Raw genomic sequence first — 18610 nt, 5'->3', positions numbered from 1 at the left:
GAGGCCGGTGCCATCCTGGGGTGGGGGACACTGCTCGGCTCCCCCCCGGGCAGCAGAGGCAACCCGGGCCGCCCTCCCCGGGCTTTAAGACACCATCCCTTCGTGAAATTTAACCTATTGAAAAACAAGTGCCGCGAAGGATTCACTTCACACATACACTTAGAAAGCTGCATTTGGGGTTTCTGAGCTCAAAACTGCAAGTAATGGAGAATCCAAATATGGAGAATTTGTAGGATTTGCTGTATTAATTTAGAAAAAAGAAAAGGAAAAGAAAAGGAAAGGAAAGGAAAGGAAAGGAAAGGAAAGGAAAGGAAAGGAAAGGAAAGGAAAGGAAAGGAAAGGAAAGGAAAGGAAAGGAAAGGAAAGGAAAGGAAAGGAAAGGAAAGGAAAGGAAAGGAAAGGAAAGGAAAGGAAAGGAAAGGAAAGGAAAGGAAAGGAAAGGAAAGGAAAGGAAAGGAAAGGAAAGGAAAGGAAAGGAAAGGAAAGGAAAGGAAAGGAAAGGAAAGGAAAGGAAAGGAAAGGAAAGGAAAGGAAAGGAAAGGAAAGGAAAGGAAAGGAAAGGAAAGGAAAGGAAAGGAAAGGAAAGGAAAGGAAAGGAAAGGAAAGGAAAGGAAAGGAAAGGAAAGGAAAGGAAAGGAAAGGAAAGGAAAGGAAAGGAAAGGAAAGGAAAGGAAAGGAAAGGAAAGGAAAGGAAAGGAAAGGAAAGGAAAGGAAAGGAAAGGAAAGGAAAGGAAAGGAAAGGAAAGGAAAGGAAAGGAAAGGAAAGGAAAAGGAAAGGAAAGGAAAGAAAGAAAAGAAAGAAAAGAAAAGAAAAGAAAAGAAAAGAAAAGAAAAGAAAAGAAAAGAAAAGAAAAGAAAAGAAAAGAAAAGAAAAGAAAAGAAAAGAAAAGAAAAGAAAAGAAAAGAAAAGAAAAGAAAAGAAAAGAAAAGAAAAAAAGAAAAGAAAAAAGAAAAAAGAAAAGAAAAGAAAAAAAAGGCATTACTCATCACAATTGCATTCTTGTCAATCAAGGCTGGGCAACATAGAATATTTTTATAAAGGCATCTCCCAGCCTTTGATATACCCGGTGGAAACCTTTTCAGGTAGTTTGAGAGAGAAGCATAGAGCTGCCCTCGGATGTCTGGCTGCAGCAACGTGCCCCGTTCTGAGGGGGAGTCCGAGGCAGCGGAGGGGGATGAACTCAGTCAAGGGGCTCCGGCATTGCCTCAGCGAGAGTCTTTATGAAAAAAAAAAAAAAAAAAAAAAGGCAATTTCTCTGTCAAAAACTGGAACCTCAGCAAAACTGTTCACTTGGTTGAGGAACAAAGTTAACAGCCGAGCCGTGGCATGGGTGAGAGGCTCCCTGACAAAGCCGTGGCTGCTGTGGCATGAATGCTCTCTTCATTAAGCCGCTCAGCTGGCTCAGAAGCTTCTGTTCTTGATGAAAGCAGCACCTGCTAATGCTGAGGATCCCATTCTTCATTAACAGTTCAGCTGGTTCAGAAGGGGAGCTCTGAGGCAGATGAACAATTTATGCAGAGTGGGATACATGACAAAGTAGCAGCTACTTTAGTGAATACAAGCATCTTTGTAAAAGTGCCCAGATGGTTCAGGAGCGAGTCCCATTCTTTGTGAAAAGCGCCGTTGTTGTTCTGGGCTCTGCATCACGCCTCCTAACAACGCGCCGGGCACAACCCCTCTTCCCGGGGAGCTGCAGAGTTCAGTCTCCCGACAGACATCCCGCACAGGCCGAGTCTCTGGGTTTGCCATCATTTCTTTCCAGCAGAATAATGTTGTTTTCAAGATGTTGCCCCCTGTCCGGGTCCCGCTGCTGCAGCACCACTGCCTGGGACACCTTCCCACTCTGTCATTTACATTAATTGGACATTTAGATTAATTGCCCGTTGGATACTAAGATAACTGAGCCTGGTCCTCCTCTGTGGTCCCTCCACGAGCACAACCGCCCAGCCTGAGGGGCAGAGCCAGCACAGCCAGCCTGGCTGGGGTGGGGAGCCGGGGGCTGGGAAAGACTCATCTTTGTTACTGGTCGTGGGGACGACCCCTGAACGGTACGGCCCCAGAGAAAAGCACCAGGACCCCACCAGCCCCCCTCGCCGCGGTGCGGGCTCCCCACAGCGAGCACGGTGTGTCGGGGATATGGAGCCCGGAGCGCCACCGGCGCTTTGGAGCCGTTCTCCTTCGGCACGGAGCTGGGGAGAGGTTTGTGGGGTGGCACGGTGCTGGAGGGGACACTGCCCGGAGGCCGGGACAGGGCTGGGGGTGTTGGTGGGCAGGGAGCCCGCCCTGCGTCGGGAAGGGCGAGGAGTGTGGGTTTTGTAAAGCATCATTCTGGCTGGGAAGGAGCAAAGTTAGAGCGGAGATGATATGGGGACCAGTTAGACAGCTGCACAGTTGGAGTCTAAGGCTGGGGCTCATGAAGGGAGGGTGACAGGAGCTGCACTGCAGCCTGCAAGTGCAGCTGGAGGGGATCAATGCGAGTCTCCAGGCGAAGACGAGCTGAGTCAGGAAGGCGCAGCGGGGACGGGGCCCGTGGTGCAGCCGGACAGACCGGAGGCAGCTTAACACGGCCCCTCACTGTGCCCTTTCGGTCCGGGCGTTTGTCAGCGTGTGCGGAGCCGGGGCTGCGGTGGGAGCAGTGCTGACCCCTCGGCGGGGCCCTTCCTCTGTGCGGGGTGGCTGTGGGGTGACACCCAGGTGGGGAGCAGCCAGGGATGGGCAGCGCTGCCGGCCGGGCTCCCAGCCCTGGTCACTGCCCACGCTGCCACCGGGTATTTCACCTCTCCAGGGCAGCACCAGCTGCAGCACCCGCTGCACCGGAGCCAGCACTCATCTCTCTTAGAGTCCATTTTGTCTATTAACTGGAGATTTTAAAGTTTCCTTCCATAGCGAGTGAACACTCGGGGAGGCTCATGGCCCGGGGGGCTGGCACGCCGCTCTGCGCACAGGGCCAGGAGAGCCGACACCCACCCACCCCCCCGGGAACAGGGACCCCGAAACCCGAAACACGGTGCTTCGGCAGTGACTTGGGGTCGGGCTGATTCACCCGCCGCCCCCGGGGGGCCGCAGCCTCCCCTCCCGCGGGCCGGGGCGAGGGGACCCCCGGCCACCGGCCCCCGGGCCGGCTGAGCATCCCTCGGCAGCCGCCCTCGCCCCCCTCCGCGGGCGCGGAGGGAGCCCCTGGCGTGGGGACAACCCGCGGGCAGAAGTTGCGGGCAGGAGGTGTGCGGATCCCCCCTCCGCCTCCGCCGGCAGCCAGCCCACCGCCTTCCTCCGCGCCCTCCTCCGCGCCCGCGGAGCCCCCTCCCGCGCGGGGCCGCGCCGCCCCTGCCGCATTGGTTTGCGGCGGAGCCCGTCACCGCCGCGGCGCCGAGATTGGCCCCCGCAGCCGGGCGCCGGGCACCCCCCCGGGCCTGCCTCCTCCTCCTCCTCCTCCTCCTCCTCCTCCCCGCCCGCCGTGCTCCGCGGCCCGGGCACGGGCACTGCGCTCCCTTCCGCGCCGCTCCGTTCGGCCCGCAGCGGGGGCAGGGCCGGGGCGGGGGGGGGACACACATACACACACCCCCCCAGAGAGGCACCGCACCGGCACCGGGGATGTGAGCGGAGGCTCCGCGCCCGCGCCCGCTCCGCGCCCGCCTCGGGAAGATGCTGAGCAGGTGGATGAGTGGCAGCAGCAGGAACCTGGACCGCGAGTACAACTGCACCGTGCGGCTGCTGGACGACAGCGAGTACACCTGCACCATCCAGGTCAGCGCCCCGCGGGGCCGTGGGGTGGGGGGGGGACAAGCCCACGCTGGGGTCACGCTGCCCGCCCGGAGCCGGCAGACAAAAGGAGCGGAGCGGGGTGGGGGGCGGTCCTGCCCCGCCGCCGCGAACAAAGGCGAACCCCCCCCCCCCCCCCCCCGCTCCTCAGCTCCCGGTGCTCCGCGGATCCCCCCCCTCGGCTCTCGGGAGGCGACCGGAGCGTGGCTGCGGCTGCCGGCGGCGAGGACCCCCGGGGCAGAGCCACCCCCCCCCCGCGCCTCCGCAGGCGCGGAGGTGCGCGGGGATGGCGCGGAGAGCCGCCCGCCCCTCCCCGCAGCCCCCGGAGCCGCGCCGGGGCCAGCCTCCGCCGTGCCCCGCGGAGCCGGGCGCTGCTCGCCCTACTGCGCCGGCTGCGGAGGTTCCGCGCACCGCGGGGAGGACTCCGGGGGGAAGGCAAGCGCCGGGGGTGGTGCTGGGCTCCCCCCGGCCTCCGCCGCAGCCCGGCTGCCCCGCTCTGCCTCCCTCATTAGCGCCCGGCTCCGCCGCTAATGAGCGGCTGGGTTTGGAGCAGTTCGGAGCGGCGCGGCCGGGCGCGCATCTCCCGCGCCCTGTGCGGGGCCGGGGGCCGGTCCCCCCCCCTCGCTGCGGGGGCCGGGGGATGTCGTATCTCCAAAAAACCAGCAACCCGCGCTCGCTGCAACTGGTTAAATAACGGGACGGTGCGGCTGGGGGGCGCGGGGAGCACCCCCAGCCGCCGGCACTCTTCGCTCCTGCAATTATCGTCCATGTCAGCATCATCATCATCATCATCATCATCTCTGCGAGGGGGCTCGCAGGAAACCTGGGCGCTCCAGCGCTCGCAACTCTTCCCGCTGCTGTGAGCTGGCCGCAGCCCAGTCCGGCAGCGGAAAATTCAGGGCAGAGTTTGGGGTGAAGGGGCCTGGGGGAGGTGAAGAGCAGCAGCTCCCACCTCCCAGCCCTCGCTGGGTCCCCCCGGCTCTCCCTGTCCGGCGACTCCGGGCAGGAGGGAGGGAGCATCTTTTCGTTCACAGACAGAAACGCGCTTTCGGTGAGAATGCTGAAGAACGGTTGCCGGGGAATGCTGCAGGCTATGGGTGGCACCGTCATTTTTGCTTAAATAGTCTGAAATAGGTAAATACGGTGTATTTGTGCAAATAGCGGCTGAAGAATGCTAATGCCGCGCCTTCCTCCCTCGCCTCCCCCACCTGGGTTGTAAAGTGTGACCCAGTAAACAACTGTAACGGCAACCTAGTTTACTGTGCATAAGCAAAACTAATTCGTCCCTCAGAGGTGGTTTTTGATACAAATTAAATGAAAAACTGTAGTTTGGGAGAAAAAGTGTAGGCAATGCAGTTAAGAAAAATCTGGATTTTCTGTCCTTAAGATAATTTAACAAGGTGTCGTCATTTTGCATGTTTGGGGGGGTTTTTTGTGTGGTTTTTTTTTTTTTTTTTGAGGAAAATACTACTTGACCATATATTTCAGTAGCTTATATTATGTTTAGCATAGTAAACAGTGAATCCTGGTACTTGGCATGCATGCCCTAAGGTGTAAAGAATTAGCTCATATTGCTGTCACAATCAAGGTTACTCCTGATAAATACTTGTTTTCTAATGCTTTCATGCTGCCTTATAAGCCAAGTATTTATAGTCCCCGCAAAATTAAAGCGTGCATAGTAGGAATGTAGAATGTCTCGCAAGTGGGAAAAACCATCACCCTCCAGGCTGCGAGCGGTGAATGAGTTTTGAAGGTCATTCCCTCACGAGCGCAGATATTTCACGTCTTGCTGAGATCCACAGTGTTTCCTCACCCAGGCCGTTTCTACGCCCGTTGTTTCTAATTTATGTATTTCTATTTTTACTTAAGTATGGAGAAACTGTCCAAAGCATAACTCATCATTTTCGTGCGCAGCGCTGTTAATCACGGCGCACATCTGGGGAGTGGAGCTGCTCGCGGGAAGTTTGTAACGTGATTTTTGCCGCTGTACCGGTGTGTTTGTGCCGCGCGCCCCGGCAGCGGGGGGGATGTGGACGGGTTTCTGCCCTCCCTGGAGCGTGGCAGCTCTGCCGGGTCACCTGCCTTCTCCATTGCTGGGGAAAAGAAAGCAGCACTCGGAGGCAGAGCCTGCTTTGAGAGGTCTTATTTACGTTTCAGACAATGGCACTGGTTAAACCTGTCAATAAAATTAACCTCTGGCTGGGCTTGGTAAAGGCGCCTGAGCAGGGCTTCGGTGCTGCGAGATGACACATGAATATTCTGTTTCTAAATAAAGCCTTTTTCATTTGATTATCCGAAGTTTACTTTGGTAATATTCCCATGTTGAACGAACAGTTCGTTTTCTGAGCTTGGATGAATCCTTCCTCCCTTTCCCCCTACTTTTCCCTCCCGAACAGCCCACCCGAGCAGGCGGGGGAGCCCGGAGAGCTCGGCCCGGGGGGCTCAGGGACGGTGTTGGGGGGCCAGAGCTGCTGCAGGCGGAGGGAGCCTGTGCAGTGGGTCAGGGCCGCTGGGTCGGCGCCCCCATAAGCCGTTTTGTTGTTGGGGTTTGGTTTTTCCTGTATATTCCAGTAGTTTGCTGTTTTGGGGAGGGCTCTGTCCCAGCACCCGTCTCCGCGGGGCACCGAGGGACGGTCTGTGTCCGCCAGCGAGCAGGGCTGGGGGTCTCGGCCCCTCGCCAGGACTCAGGGGCTCCCGGCAGCTGCCTGAACATGGAGATGTTGGGCTCTCCTGACTCAGAAAAGCTTATATTTTAATAATAGTACGTGCCACAGAGGCACCTTTCAAAGCACGAAAGGCGGTTGTTTGCAGCATGGGGACCACCAGACGTAGGAAGGCAGTGATGCCCCAAAATGCTCCGTCCCTCAGCGTTGCGCTGACTCCTGGCCGCGGGTGCTGGGGACCCCACTCCCACGGGTGTCACAGCCCCGAGACGCGTCCCCACGGAGCAGCTTGGCTGACAGAGAGGGGCAGCCATTCCCGAGGGCTTTTTGTTCATCTCCATGGCAAGGGTCTGGTCCAGCAGTATATTTAATTTATATTTACCACCTCGTGCTCCATGTCCCCACACACAAACGCGAAGCACTCGGCCAGCCAGGCAGCCTTGCAGCCCTTGTTGGAATAAAGCAAGCTTTGAAAAGATGAAGCAATGCTCTTGCGCTGCGGTTTTGCTGTGACTGAGCTGCTTGTCTGAGGAAATGTTTTAAATTCTTCACCGTGGTGTCAGTGGTGGTATAAAAGGCTTGAAATAATTAATGATTTGCCATTGCTCGATGCATCAAGTATTTTCCTGAAAAGACAGTGGCGTTTTGTTTCAAACCTCAGTAGTGCTGCAAGAACGTGGAGACCTGAGAAGATAAATATAAAAATGTGGTCTCTTAAATTGAGAATGTAAGAACTTTCTTACCTAAGATTGGAAATGAATGAAAACGAGGTCTTGACTGTGCGCTTGGACAAACCCCGTGTTTTCCACATGAAGCACAAAGTTCATTAGGAGGCCCGACAGGATCATTAATAACAGGCAGTCAACACAAAGGGGAACCTTGGGTTTTTGCAGCGCTGGCTACCGCGAAGGATATTTGTTCATTATCTTTTTATCTTCTGAGAGTTTCCAATTGCTTTTGCTGGGAAATAGGTTAGCAGACCGCTGCTTACGCGGTGGGGTCTCTGGTCTGAAATCCTGAGCGTTGGTGACGCGTTCAGCGCCGGAGGTTGCTCCCCGCTGCCGAGAGCGCCAGAAACCACGAGGCTTCGTGCCGAGGAGTTCGTGTCCGCTCCCAGAGCCTCCCCTCCTCTCCTGCAGCCGGAGCCCGGGCGGCGGGAACAGGGACCGGTGCCAGAGCTGCTCACGGAGGAAGAGAAAACGCCGAGTAAGGCGAATGTCGGGCCCGAGGCCGCGGGTCTGCGCGGCGGGTCGGGCTCACTGAGCATCGCCTGGTCTCGCCATCCGGCTCCGGCTCAGCTCCGGCAAAGCCAGCGCAGAACTGCTGGCCCGTCGGTGGCAGCGAGGAGAAATCCCGGCCCTCGAGGAGTCCATCAGCCAAGCCTCTGGGCTGCCCCGGGCGCAGGATCGCACCCCTCCCAGCCCGCGGGTCCCGGGGGGCTCTGGAAGCAATACCAACGGGGGTTTTGCTGTTGCCTCTACTCAAAGGAATGTTTTTATTTATAGAATTGGGAATGTATTTGCAACAGAAGGCTATCGTTCTCACTCCGCTAAATCTCAGTAGAGCTGCGCGCTGTCGGGGCAGCATCCTTCACTCCCTGCTCAAACATTTACATACGTACGGTTTGCGGGCTCCCAAGAAAACTGCCTGAAACGCACAATCAATTTGAAGACAAAGTAACAGTCAAAGCTGAGAGTTTCTTGGGTTTCATCTCCTTCTTCCTTTTAAATTTATTTCCAAGTATATCATTTTAAATACAAAGGATGCAAAAGGCAGCTGAGGAAAACATCCACTAAGTGTCCACTGAAACACTAGTGACGCATTTACTCTCATTTTAATGGGAGGCAGAAACACAAGTTGTTATGAAGACCCATTGAAAATGCTTCTAGTGCTGCTACTTCTTCACCAGTGAAATGTCTGGTTTCTGTCAACTCTTTATACCTGTTTTACAGCGTTACCTGCTGTGAAGCTGCCAACTATCCCCGTCTTAGGAGCCAGCTGCCTGAAAGAATTCCTTTGCTTATTACTTTCCCGTATTAGATGTTGAAGACAAATATAGATAGATATATATACACAGATGTAGGTATTTATACACAGATAAATAGAGGTATATGTATACATACATGCGCACACACCAGTAATGCCATTGTAGAAAGGCCTGTACGATAGCATCATGAAAGAAGACATTTTCTGCTTGTCATGTAAAAATTAGGTAACGCACAGCAGGAGGCTTTTTTTAAGGTGTCTGGGGAATACCAAAAGTGCCTCGAGCAGCCCGTTTATTTTTAAGTTTTGACTCACTCTTGAGGAGCTCAAAGGGATCGTGCATGTGGCAATGACGTCTGCGGCCACATCCCAGCGAGGCCGAGACTTGCACGATGCTTTGGTTCGCGCCGGGCGAGAGCAGAGGGGCTGCAGGTGGCGGTGATGGCTCGCTGTCGCTGCGGCCGGCAGGTCCGTTTTCCAGCAGCAGCCTTGCAGGTGCCCGGCCTCGCCGTGCCTGGAGACGGGCGGTGGGGAGCGGAGGCCTTGCTGGCTTCGGGGCGGCCGTGGACACCCGGTGGGCACGTGGCCCCACGTGTTCCAGGATGGCGTGCGCCTAACTTTGTCTCGCGCTGCGCGAGGTGGGAGCTCGCCCGTGGGAAAACCCAAACCCCGCGGTGCCCTCAACGCTTCCGGGGGTTTTGCAGGAACGTCACGTAGCCCGTGGCAGGGCAGCCGGTGCGGGGCTGCCGGGAATCCCAGCGGAGCAGGCGTGCGTTCCCAGCGGAGCGGGAGCCGTCCCTCGGCCTGGCGCAGGGCGGCAGCGTCCCCGAGCAGGGGCTGGCACTGGAGAGCAAACCCTCCGCAAGCACCGCGCTCCTGGTCGCCGCACGGCAGAGGAAGCGCGGCGCTGCTGTCACGCGTGAGAAATGACAGCGCCTGGCTGGGGAAGGAGCAGGGATTTGCCACGTGAGAGGTGCTGTATTTTATCGGCTATTAATTTTGCCGGGAATAGGCAACGCCTCGTTAGCGCGGGGGTCAGGCGTTGGTGCCGTTGCTGAACGGTGCTTCTGTCATCAGCCACTTGTTTACGGTCAAAAAAACCCAATTATTTTTTGGTTACCGAAGGCTTTGGAGTTGCTTCTGCAAATAAGGAGGTTTCAGGTCAAATTCCTTTCTTTGAAATGTTTCCGGAGTAAATTATCACAGCAATATGAGAGCAATTTCACATTGATGATCTGGGATTGCCTGCAAGGCTGATGGATCCCCAGCGAGTGTCCGCAGAGCCTGTGGCTCTTGCCTGGCAAGAAGGAGTTGGGGAGCCGGGTCTGAGGGGTGACACCAGAGAACGTGTGCGTGTTCGTGGGCTGAGCTTGTCCTGCCAGGGCTGGGGGGATGATCGGAAAGGATGCGGCTAAATCCCCTCTCATGGCAGGATCTGTAGTGATTCATTTTTGCTGGTTGTTCCTATCAGCCTCTTAAAAGCTTCAGAACTCAGGAAAATATATCCTAATTTGTTTCTTCGTTGGACACCTCTTGTGGATTCCCCCCTCCTATTCCCAACGGAGTTACAGCTGCTGCGGCTCTTGGTGACTTTCTAAAATCGGCTCAAATTTATGTGGCACCTGCATCATCCCAGGAGATGTTTTTGCTTGTGCTCCCTCACCACGCCAGCGGAGCTCTGCCAGCCCAGGAGAAAGGCAAACCCACCGTCTTGGGTCATGGCAGAAAGGAATTCACACTTTGGACGGGTTTTGGAGCTTTCACCCAAGCACGGCAACATCCTAGCCAACCCCGGTTTTGCACGAGGCGCGGTTAGCTGGTGCAGTCTGGTTTTATTACGTTCCCTACAGAACTGGACAACCAGGTGCAGACCTCCCCAGGGCTACAGAGCAAACTGCTGGCGGCGGCCGGGCTGAAGCCAAGGCTGCTTTGCTCTGAGCACCAGGACCGAGGAGAAGATGTGGGAGAAATGGGGCGAGTTTTCAGAAAGGTCTGAAGAAGCGAGAAGACTCTGTGCGTAAGGATGTCAGAGTTAGGGTTTATATGGTCATCTGCATTTATGCAGAAACCTAGGGGCATCTTCTGAGCACGGAACACAAGCCAGGTCTGTCTTTTCCTGCACCGGCCGCGGGGGTGGGAGACGGTTCTTCTTCGTTGTCCCCACGACATGTTGTGATTCCGGGTTTGTGTGTGCGTGCAGTCACTGCCTGTAAACCCACCCTGGGCTGGCGGGCGTGCGCCTACCTGGCCGTCTCAACTGAAAACGTATTTTTAGGCGTCACACTCAAATTCTGTGTGTCTCCACCGGCTGCCACCACCTGCCTCCTATTCAAACAAGCCCGTCTTTTATTTTGCATATTGTGGGACTTTGAGACAAGGAGTTCTTGCAAGTGAAGGTAGCTATGAAATATCCATTGTAGCGTTTACATTTTTACACAGAAGAATAACTTCTGCTTTTGCATTCAGCAGCGTTTGGAAGCGAGAGGAAGAGGGGTGAGGTCTGAAGTCACTGCAACCTCATCGCCCAGTACGCGGTCGGTGGGTGGATGTGTGGCAGTCGCGTGCAATCTTTCTCTCCCGGTGCTCTGTGGCACAGGTTTTGCAATGATCCGATTTCCCAAGAATTTACCGGGTGAGATGTACCGGGATATGGTTGTTTCTAAGGTGACCTGTGGGATTTGGGGCTGGCCGGGCACTTTTCCTGCAGACGGCGCAGGGGTTGTCATGTCTGTTGTGTAATTGTGGCCAAGACTGAAGCGAGTATCTGCGAAAGTGCCTGGGCCTCAGAGTCTGATTTTTTTCTGAAAAGGGCCAGCGCAGAGGGAAGCTGTGTGATCTGTGCTTCAGACTGCCGCTGGAGAATGGCTCTTTTTTCTAAGCAAAACCAGGATTTTTGTACTCTGCCGGTGGACCAATCTGGCGTGGTCCTGGGGAGCAGCCAGGCGCTTTGGTCCTCCTGCATCATCATTTTAAAGATGCAGACCGTACTTTGCCCTTAATTACACTTCAGCAATTGCAGCCTGTGTCGATTACCTTCACCGGTAACCATTGTCTCCATTTTCAAAAGCGACTTGGCAGCTGAAATTCTTGAGGAATGCGGTTTATTCTATGCACACACAAAATGCAAGATGCCATCGTGCTTCCTCTGGCTTGTTATCTGTAGGGGACAGCAGGGATAAAATACAGTAAAATCTTATTTTACTCAATAAAGTCAGCAGCTGTCTCTCCAGATACACATCAGGAGCTGTGCTACTGAGCAAGATGGTGCCATTTTTACATAATCAGTCTGTAGAGCAGAGCCATATTTTAAGCCACGGGATCTTTGAGCTGCTCCAAGGATCGACCTTGTGCTTCCGTCGGAGGATGATCCCAGTTCTCCTTACGGAAATCAGGGGGGCCTCTTCTCCTGAACTGCTCAGTCTTTGGTCCTGACCAGGAAAGTTCGTGTAAATGGAAACTGCTCTTCTGCAGACAGCCCGAAAAACCTGTCTGGGTTTGTGGGATGTGCTTCACGCTGCGAGAACACAGAGGTTAGGAAATCCCTCCCGGAGAGGTGCGAGCGTAGCAGGGCTCAGAGCCATGGGCTGGCTGCACCCTAATAATTTTAATATAATAATGCTAACATATTTTCTTTAGATTTTTGAGCCAGGCTCCCGGCCGGGCTGTGGTCCCGCCGGAGCTGAGCGTATGCCAAGACCCATTTTCTTTCCCTGGGAGAGCCAGTTTTCTGCACTGAGCATCTCATTGGAAATTCAAGATTTGCACGTATTTTAATCTTTCATATCTAGTAGTGAAGAATATAAGCGCTGGACTCCTGAGCATGGAGAAATATCTCAGCCTGGTTCGAGATGCTGTGGGAAGGTGTGAAATAAGGTGGGCCAGTTCCCACCAGGTCCTGGTGTCTCACCAGATAGACAAGGCATTTTTATAAATGATAATGAACCAAAGCTTCGTGGCGTTGTGCTTTGTGAGGCCAGAGAGACCTCAGCTAGTTAATGCTGGATGTCAAAATCTGATCAATGCTGCAGCTGGAAATAGAATATTTTGGCTGCATAATGTCTGTTACCAAAGACTTTAATTATAGTGGCATATCTGTCGTATCGAAGAGGCTTTTCTGTTTTTCAGAGGGTTTAGAGCAGGGCTGTTTCAGATGGTATTGGCTTTTAGCTTGGAACATAAGCTGGGATCCCAAAGGAAATATCCATCTAGCTGCCTCTATGAAATTTTTCTTTAATAAAAAAAATTGCAAAAATTGATTAAGTCATTCTGGAGCTAGAGAGAGACTTTAGGAATATATAGATTAGGTAGTTTATAGCGATCGTAGCTGTACGTTACCTATATACTTAACTCATAGAATGGACAGTGTATTGGGACTGGAAAAAAAAGCTGGAATCCAATATAGTTATGTTTGAAAAATAGATAATAAACATGCTGAGCAGGTACTTTTCATGAATCGATTTAATTCTCATTAGCGTTGCACTATATAGCATGCTGACTAATATTTCTGGCTTGCAAACAACAGCGGCTTTCCAAAGGAAATGTGTAATGAGAACAGAGTGTCTCTGGGATCTGAAATCCCGGAGCTCCTGGGGCCATTGGAAATGGAGAAGAGAAAAGTGGGAAGGCAGCAGGAACGGCGGCAGCGGAGGGGAGGGCTGGGGCCGGAGGCGATGGCGAGGCAGGATCGGGGCCGTGGGGGTGCTGGGGGTGTCCCCCCCCCCCCCCCCGCCGTGCTGGGCCACCCTCCTCCATCCGACAGGGCCCCCGCGGTCCCCACACCGGGGTTGCCCGGGAGCCTCCCGCCGAGGGCAGCGCTCCCTCCAAGCTCCTGCCTCCACCTCCGTGCTCCTGGGCCCTTCCTCAGCACCGAGGTTCTCCTGATCCACAACAGACTCTTCTTGTCCGGGCCCTTGTTGCTACCCTCCTTCCTTTCTCCCGCTTGTTTTTCTTACCCGTGGGTTTACAGTTTTGCATCAGTTCTCGTTTGCACGTTGATATAAAACCCCCCAAACCTGCAGGGAATGGTTCCCCAGCCTCTCACCGCTTCTTGGGAGCAGCTCCCTGAGCTGACGGGGCTTTCACAGGTTGCCACTTGGGCTCTCCGCTGACAGATTTCTTCATCTGGGGTTTCGGACAGAGCCGAGGCTCCGCGGGGCAGCTGCCGTTCGCGGGGAGGAGCGGTGGCTGCCGGCCCACATCCCCCTCGCCCTCCTTCCCCGGGCACCAGCGGGACCTTGCACGTCCCCTTAGCTCTGGCTCTGCTTGGGGACCGTGCCCCCGGCTTAGCAGCCGGCGTTTGTTCTAGACATAAATAAGGTGCTGATACAAAATTAATCCCAACGTAGCGTGCCTTAAATAACAACGGCAGTGATTTCACCCTGCCCTTATGGGATGCTTCCCACTGTCAGCAGTAACACATTGGCCCCTCGGCGAAGTCCCCCAGAATTAAATAAAACCACAACTAACAGGGCTTGGAGGAAAGAAATAAGGTTGAGGCTTTCCTTAGTAACCCCCAGTGCCATGGAGCAGAGAGCGTTCCTATTTCTATAGGGCTTTATAATTAACGTGGTATTTTGTTATGAGGAGGTCACTGATTTGTAATGGGGGACGACGTCTGAGGCATTTTAGGCTGGTTTGGTTTTAAACCTGTGTGGGTGGTGTGTAAACCTCAGTTGGCTCTGCTGGGCTTTTCCAAAGAGATGTGGTTTTCGGACAGGGTTAATCTCTGCATCCCTGAGCCGATGCAGATGAGCTGTGTCACGTCCTGCCGGTGTCCTGGGGCTGCCGGGGGGAAGCGCGCTCGGGGAGCTTCAGCGTGGCCCCTGCACCCCGGGTTGGGCAGGGGTAACAAAAAAAAAAAAAAAAAAAAAAAAGGGCTAACAGCTCATCCTTGATCCATCAAGCTTCTTTGGGGACACACTGGTGAGAGGCTGGGTGCAGGGAGAGCAGGAAAAGGGACGCGGTGTTTGCCTGGCAATGGTGCTCAGGCTCCTGGGCTCGCCATGGGCAGCGAGGGCGATGTCACTGCACCGTGGTGCTTTGCATGAGGATGATTTCACTGCCCGGGGTCAGTGGTGCTTTGCAGTGAGGATGAGTTCACTGCACGGGGTCGGTGGTGCTTTGCAGTGAGGATGATTTCACTGCACGGGGTCGGTGGTGCTTTGCAGTGGGGATGAGTTCACTGCACGGGGCTGGTGGTGCTTTGCAGTGAGGATGATTTCACTGCACGGGGTCGGTGGTGCTTTGCACTGCAGGGTTGCAAGCGAAGGAAAAGCAGAGCAGCCTGCAGCGGAGCTTTTTGCCTGTCCCAGCGCAGGGCACGTCCTGACCCTTTGTGTCTCTCACCAAGTGAGGAGGCTGAAGCTTTCGGCTCCCGTGGTGCCCACCCGCTGCCCCACGGCTCTTTGCAGGGTGTGGGACCCCGGGTGGGGCAGCTCCAGCAGCCCCGGGTTGAGCAGCGAGCGCTGGTCACAGCTCCTCCGTAACCAAGCCGAGAGCTGCAACCCCCAGAAATACGGTTCTGAGCCTGAAGTGTAACAAACTGCAGTATTTTTGAGGAAGAGGCGATGCATTCTTGGGTTCAAAAAAAATACAAATCCCAGTAGCGATGAGCAGGTCCCCTGTAAGGGATAACTGTGAGGGGGACGGCAGTGCCAAAGCACCGCTGGCACTGGTGACAGCACAGGGACAAGCAGGAGATGGCTCCAACCAGGGACAGGGCTTGTCCCCTGGGGGCCTCACCACGGGAAGGGTTATCAGGGCTGAGCTGCGACTTCATTGTGGTTCCTGCATCACTGGGTGAAGAGGGAGCGGACGCGGGTTTTGCTAGGGGAGTGCATTGGTAACGGAGAGTGTAAGCAATTAAACCTTGTGCACTCAAGACCAAAATTTCCAAATCCCTCTGGCTCCCCGCTCACCCTCTGGAAGTGACTGGCGAGGAAATGTATTCTCTGAGCTTAAACTGCCGTGTTATTATTTCCCAACGAGCCTCTGTGGCCCGTGGGCATGGGAAGGCACTGTGCCTCGAGCAGGGACAGCCCCGGGGCCGGCTGCCGGCCACGGGCTCCTGCATCCCAGCCAAGCCAGTGCCGGTGCCCATCCCAGGCACGGGCTGGCTGGGGAGGGTGTGCTGGGAAGTTGGGAGGCTGCTGGGGGGCAGCTGGTGGCCCTGGTCTTCCGCAGCCCTCTTCAGTGTCCTTCGGGAGGTTGTCACCGGCAGGTTAAACGGTTCCCTGAGGCTGGGAGAGATTGTGGGAGCCTCACCCTGCCTGGGCTGGGGAGGTAGGCAGCTGCCCCTACCAGGCCATCGTCTTCCTCCCATGTCTTTTTTTTTTTTTTTCTGTTACAGCTAGTCGAGCTCTCCTTGACTTAAACTCAGAGTCAAAATTCGGATTCCCCAGGACGGTTGTGAATTTGTACCCCAGGGCTAGAAAATGGGCTGTCCTTCCCAATGCTCAGGTGCAGCGGCCAAACGGCTTCCCCAAGCGCAGGGGTGCTGGTGTTTCCCTCCCTGGACCTTAACTGAAATGATGGGCTGTTCTTTAACCATTCCTCTTACCTCTGTTGTTTTTGTCTGCTTATCCCCCACCCCTGCAGAGAAGTGCCATTTCAGCAGGCCTGGCCCCAGGGCCGGGCGCTTGGCAGAGGTGCTGGCAGTGGCTCGGCGGTCGGGGCGCCTGCAGGATCAATGCGAGGATGAGGAGGGGAGTCGAGCTGGGCTGCAGCTTTACACCCTGTGCGGTTTCCATGAGACAAAGATAAGAGTAAAAAAGCAGCCCGGAATGGCTTCAACGTTGGCTTCTGCACGGGACTTGGGAAACTGTAAATCAGCCTGATAGGAGTGACTGCACGTTGACCCCCGCAGACACTGCCTAAGTGTTTTATTTTGCTTTGTTCCATGGATCTCTGTGGAGAGAGAGGAAAAGTCAATGTCTCGGTGCAGCTGGCGGGGCCAGGGATTGCCATGGGAACGGAGGAACGGGGCTGATGGTGAGCTGGGGACACCGCCATGGCCCGGGAGATGCCCCCCGTCCCCGCTGCTGCTTCGGGGACATCGTGCTGGGACCTCACGTCCAGCCCCTGGAAGTGATACAGAGGAACCATTAACGCACCGGTGTCAGTCCAGATCCAGCCACTGGGCTGTGGGGAGTCGTCCGTGGGGCTCCCCGGGTCCGGGGCATCAGTCGGGTCCTCAGCTCCGCGGCGGAGAGAGGAGGGGGCTGAGCTCCTCCACAGACCTCGCCTCGGATGGGTGCCCACGTCTAGTGCAGGGGATTAGGGCTGCTGATGGACAGCATCTCGTCCCTCCTCTTTTGTTCCTTATTTATTTCATCCGTAAAACCTGCAGTTTCATCTGAATGGGACACTTAATTCGTGGAAACTGGAGGGTGGAGCTGCCGCCTGCGCGTGGGGGGTGTCCCTGCCCGTGGAAGGGGGTTCCTAAGGGCTCTGCTCCTGCGGGCTGATAGCTGTGGTGCTGCCTGGTGTTGGGAAGCACTCAAGGTAGCCGCAGACTCTGGTGAACTTTGCCCTGTGAGCTTCTGGAAAAGGGCATCTGGGTTTAAAGCACCATTTAGGCGAATAAATTGTGCTAAAATAGCATTTGTTTAATTAACGTAATCAGATTAACCAGTGCCGCAGATAAACCTCTCCTTAAATAAGCTGTTACTTGAAACTTCCTTGTCCTGGCGTGGTTGGATTTTTAAAACCCTTCCAGCAGACGCAATCCTGCTCTGAGGCTGCAAACGCCGGCGGTGCTGAGCGCGGCGCTGCCTGGCGCGGGTGCTGTGCCCGGGGCCGGGCTCCGAGAGGCAGAGACTCCCGGGTGGACGGGAGTTCAGTGCTAGGGGTGAAAACCCCCCGGGGGGGCACATCTGGGTGCGTTTGGCGTTAGCCCCTCGCAGGCTGTGGCTGGGGGCAGCGGGGCCGCGGCTGGCGGCGGGTCCCCGGGCAGCACCTCGGCCGAGGGCACGCGGGAACCCGGGTGCTGAGCAGCAGCCTCCGGGCAGGCGGGGACGGATCCGGCTCCTGGTACAACAACAGATCACGGAGGCAAAAGCATAAATGAATAAATAAGCCCTTTTGCACTTATTTTTGGAGTGACTAAACAGGCGGCTCTACACCGGTAACTGCCTTGGTGCTGGGAGAGGTTCGAGGTGCTGGTGCTCTGCTTCGCTTTGCCACGCGTGACCTGGCAGGGGAGCAGCCGGACACGCTCGGTGTGTGGCACCCGGGGGGTTTTCTGTAGGGCTGGTGGAGCCCGTGTTGAATTATGGCCACAGGTCAGCTGCTATTACCGTTCTTAGGAATTTTTTCATGCCCGCCTTACTGAAGTGTTCTCCTACTCGGCACTGCGTGCTGGGGCACGGCAGGCGATGCGAGCAGCCGCCGGTGCTGCTGCCTCCTTCTCTTTGGGCTTTCATAGCAGTGGCCACACTTGGGTAGTGTTGTGCTACAATAATAATAATAATCATCAATAAATAAAGTGCAGATTTGAAGGATTCTCTCGAATCTGCTTAACTAGGGAGGGGGAAGGGGAGCTCATGGTTGCAGCGGCGTGTGCCAGGGCTGAGGGGGAGCGGGGGTGTTTGCCGTGCCCCCTTGATTTGCGGTGTTGCACCCAGCGATTGCATCTTCCCTCCCACCTCCCCGCCGGTTCCCCGCCTGCCGTAGCAGGGCCCTCGCTGCCAGCCAAAGCCAGGTTACTCTTGGAGACAGGCACCGAGGTGCTTTTTTCTGGCCAGGCAGATGCTAGTGACGCTGCCATATGTTGTGGGGAGGCAGTTGCGCACACGTTATATAAAGGCTGATGATTTGAAAGGCTGTCTTATTTCTGTTCACAGTTTTCCAAGTGCTGGCTCTGCTGGCTGGCGGCATTCTTGGGGCTGGTGTCCTTGGCTGGTTTACATACCGCTGGCTACAACCTTTATTTCTTTTAGCATCCCGTGATGACTGTAGAGGGTCCGGTTCTCCTTGGGCAGTCTCTCATGCACAGAGACCTTAGCAGGATGGGCTGTGGTGTGACGTGCCGCCTGGCAAAGGTTGTTTTGGCAAACCCGTAGGTCCCTCTGATGGTACCCGGGTAAAGCTGCAGGGCAGGGCTGGGTGGAGGTGTATTCCTTCGCCTGGCAGCGGGCTGGGACCAAACTCCCCACCTCAGTGGGACCTGAGCAAGGGGGGGCACTGGGACCGATGCTCTGTG

At 55.5% G+C, this 18610-nt stretch overlaps 1 protein-coding gene across 3 annotated transcripts in view; it reads left to right on the top strand.

The window, feature by feature from the left end:
- The first annotated feature begins 3347 nt into the window (after window positions 1-3347).
- Window positions 3348-18610, top strand: part of FRMD5 (FERM domain containing 5) — a 111852-nt gene continuing 96589 nt past the window's right edge. For 2 of the 3 annotated variants that reach the window (XM_042803833.1, XM_042803829.1), the window contains exon 1: window positions 3348-3745. In XM_042803833.1, coding sequence (XP_042659767.1) covers window positions 3644-3745 — 102 coding nt within the window. In that variant the 5' untranslated portion in view covers window positions 3348-3643. The remainder of the gene's footprint in view (window positions 3746-18610) is intronic. The other variant, XM_042803835.1, reaches the window with a different exon arrangement.

This window comes from Tyto alba, unplaced genomic scaffold (genome assembly GCF_018691265.1).
Source record: "Tyto alba isolate M040663 unplaced genomic scaffold, T.alba_DEE_v4.0 Super-Scaffold_41, whole genome shotgun sequence".
Lineage (NCBI taxonomy): Eukaryota > Metazoa > Chordata > Aves > Strigiformes > Tytonidae > Tyto > Tyto alba.
The sequence above is the reverse complement of the archived record's forward strand: the minus strand, read 5'-3'. Positions and strand labels throughout refer to the sequence as shown.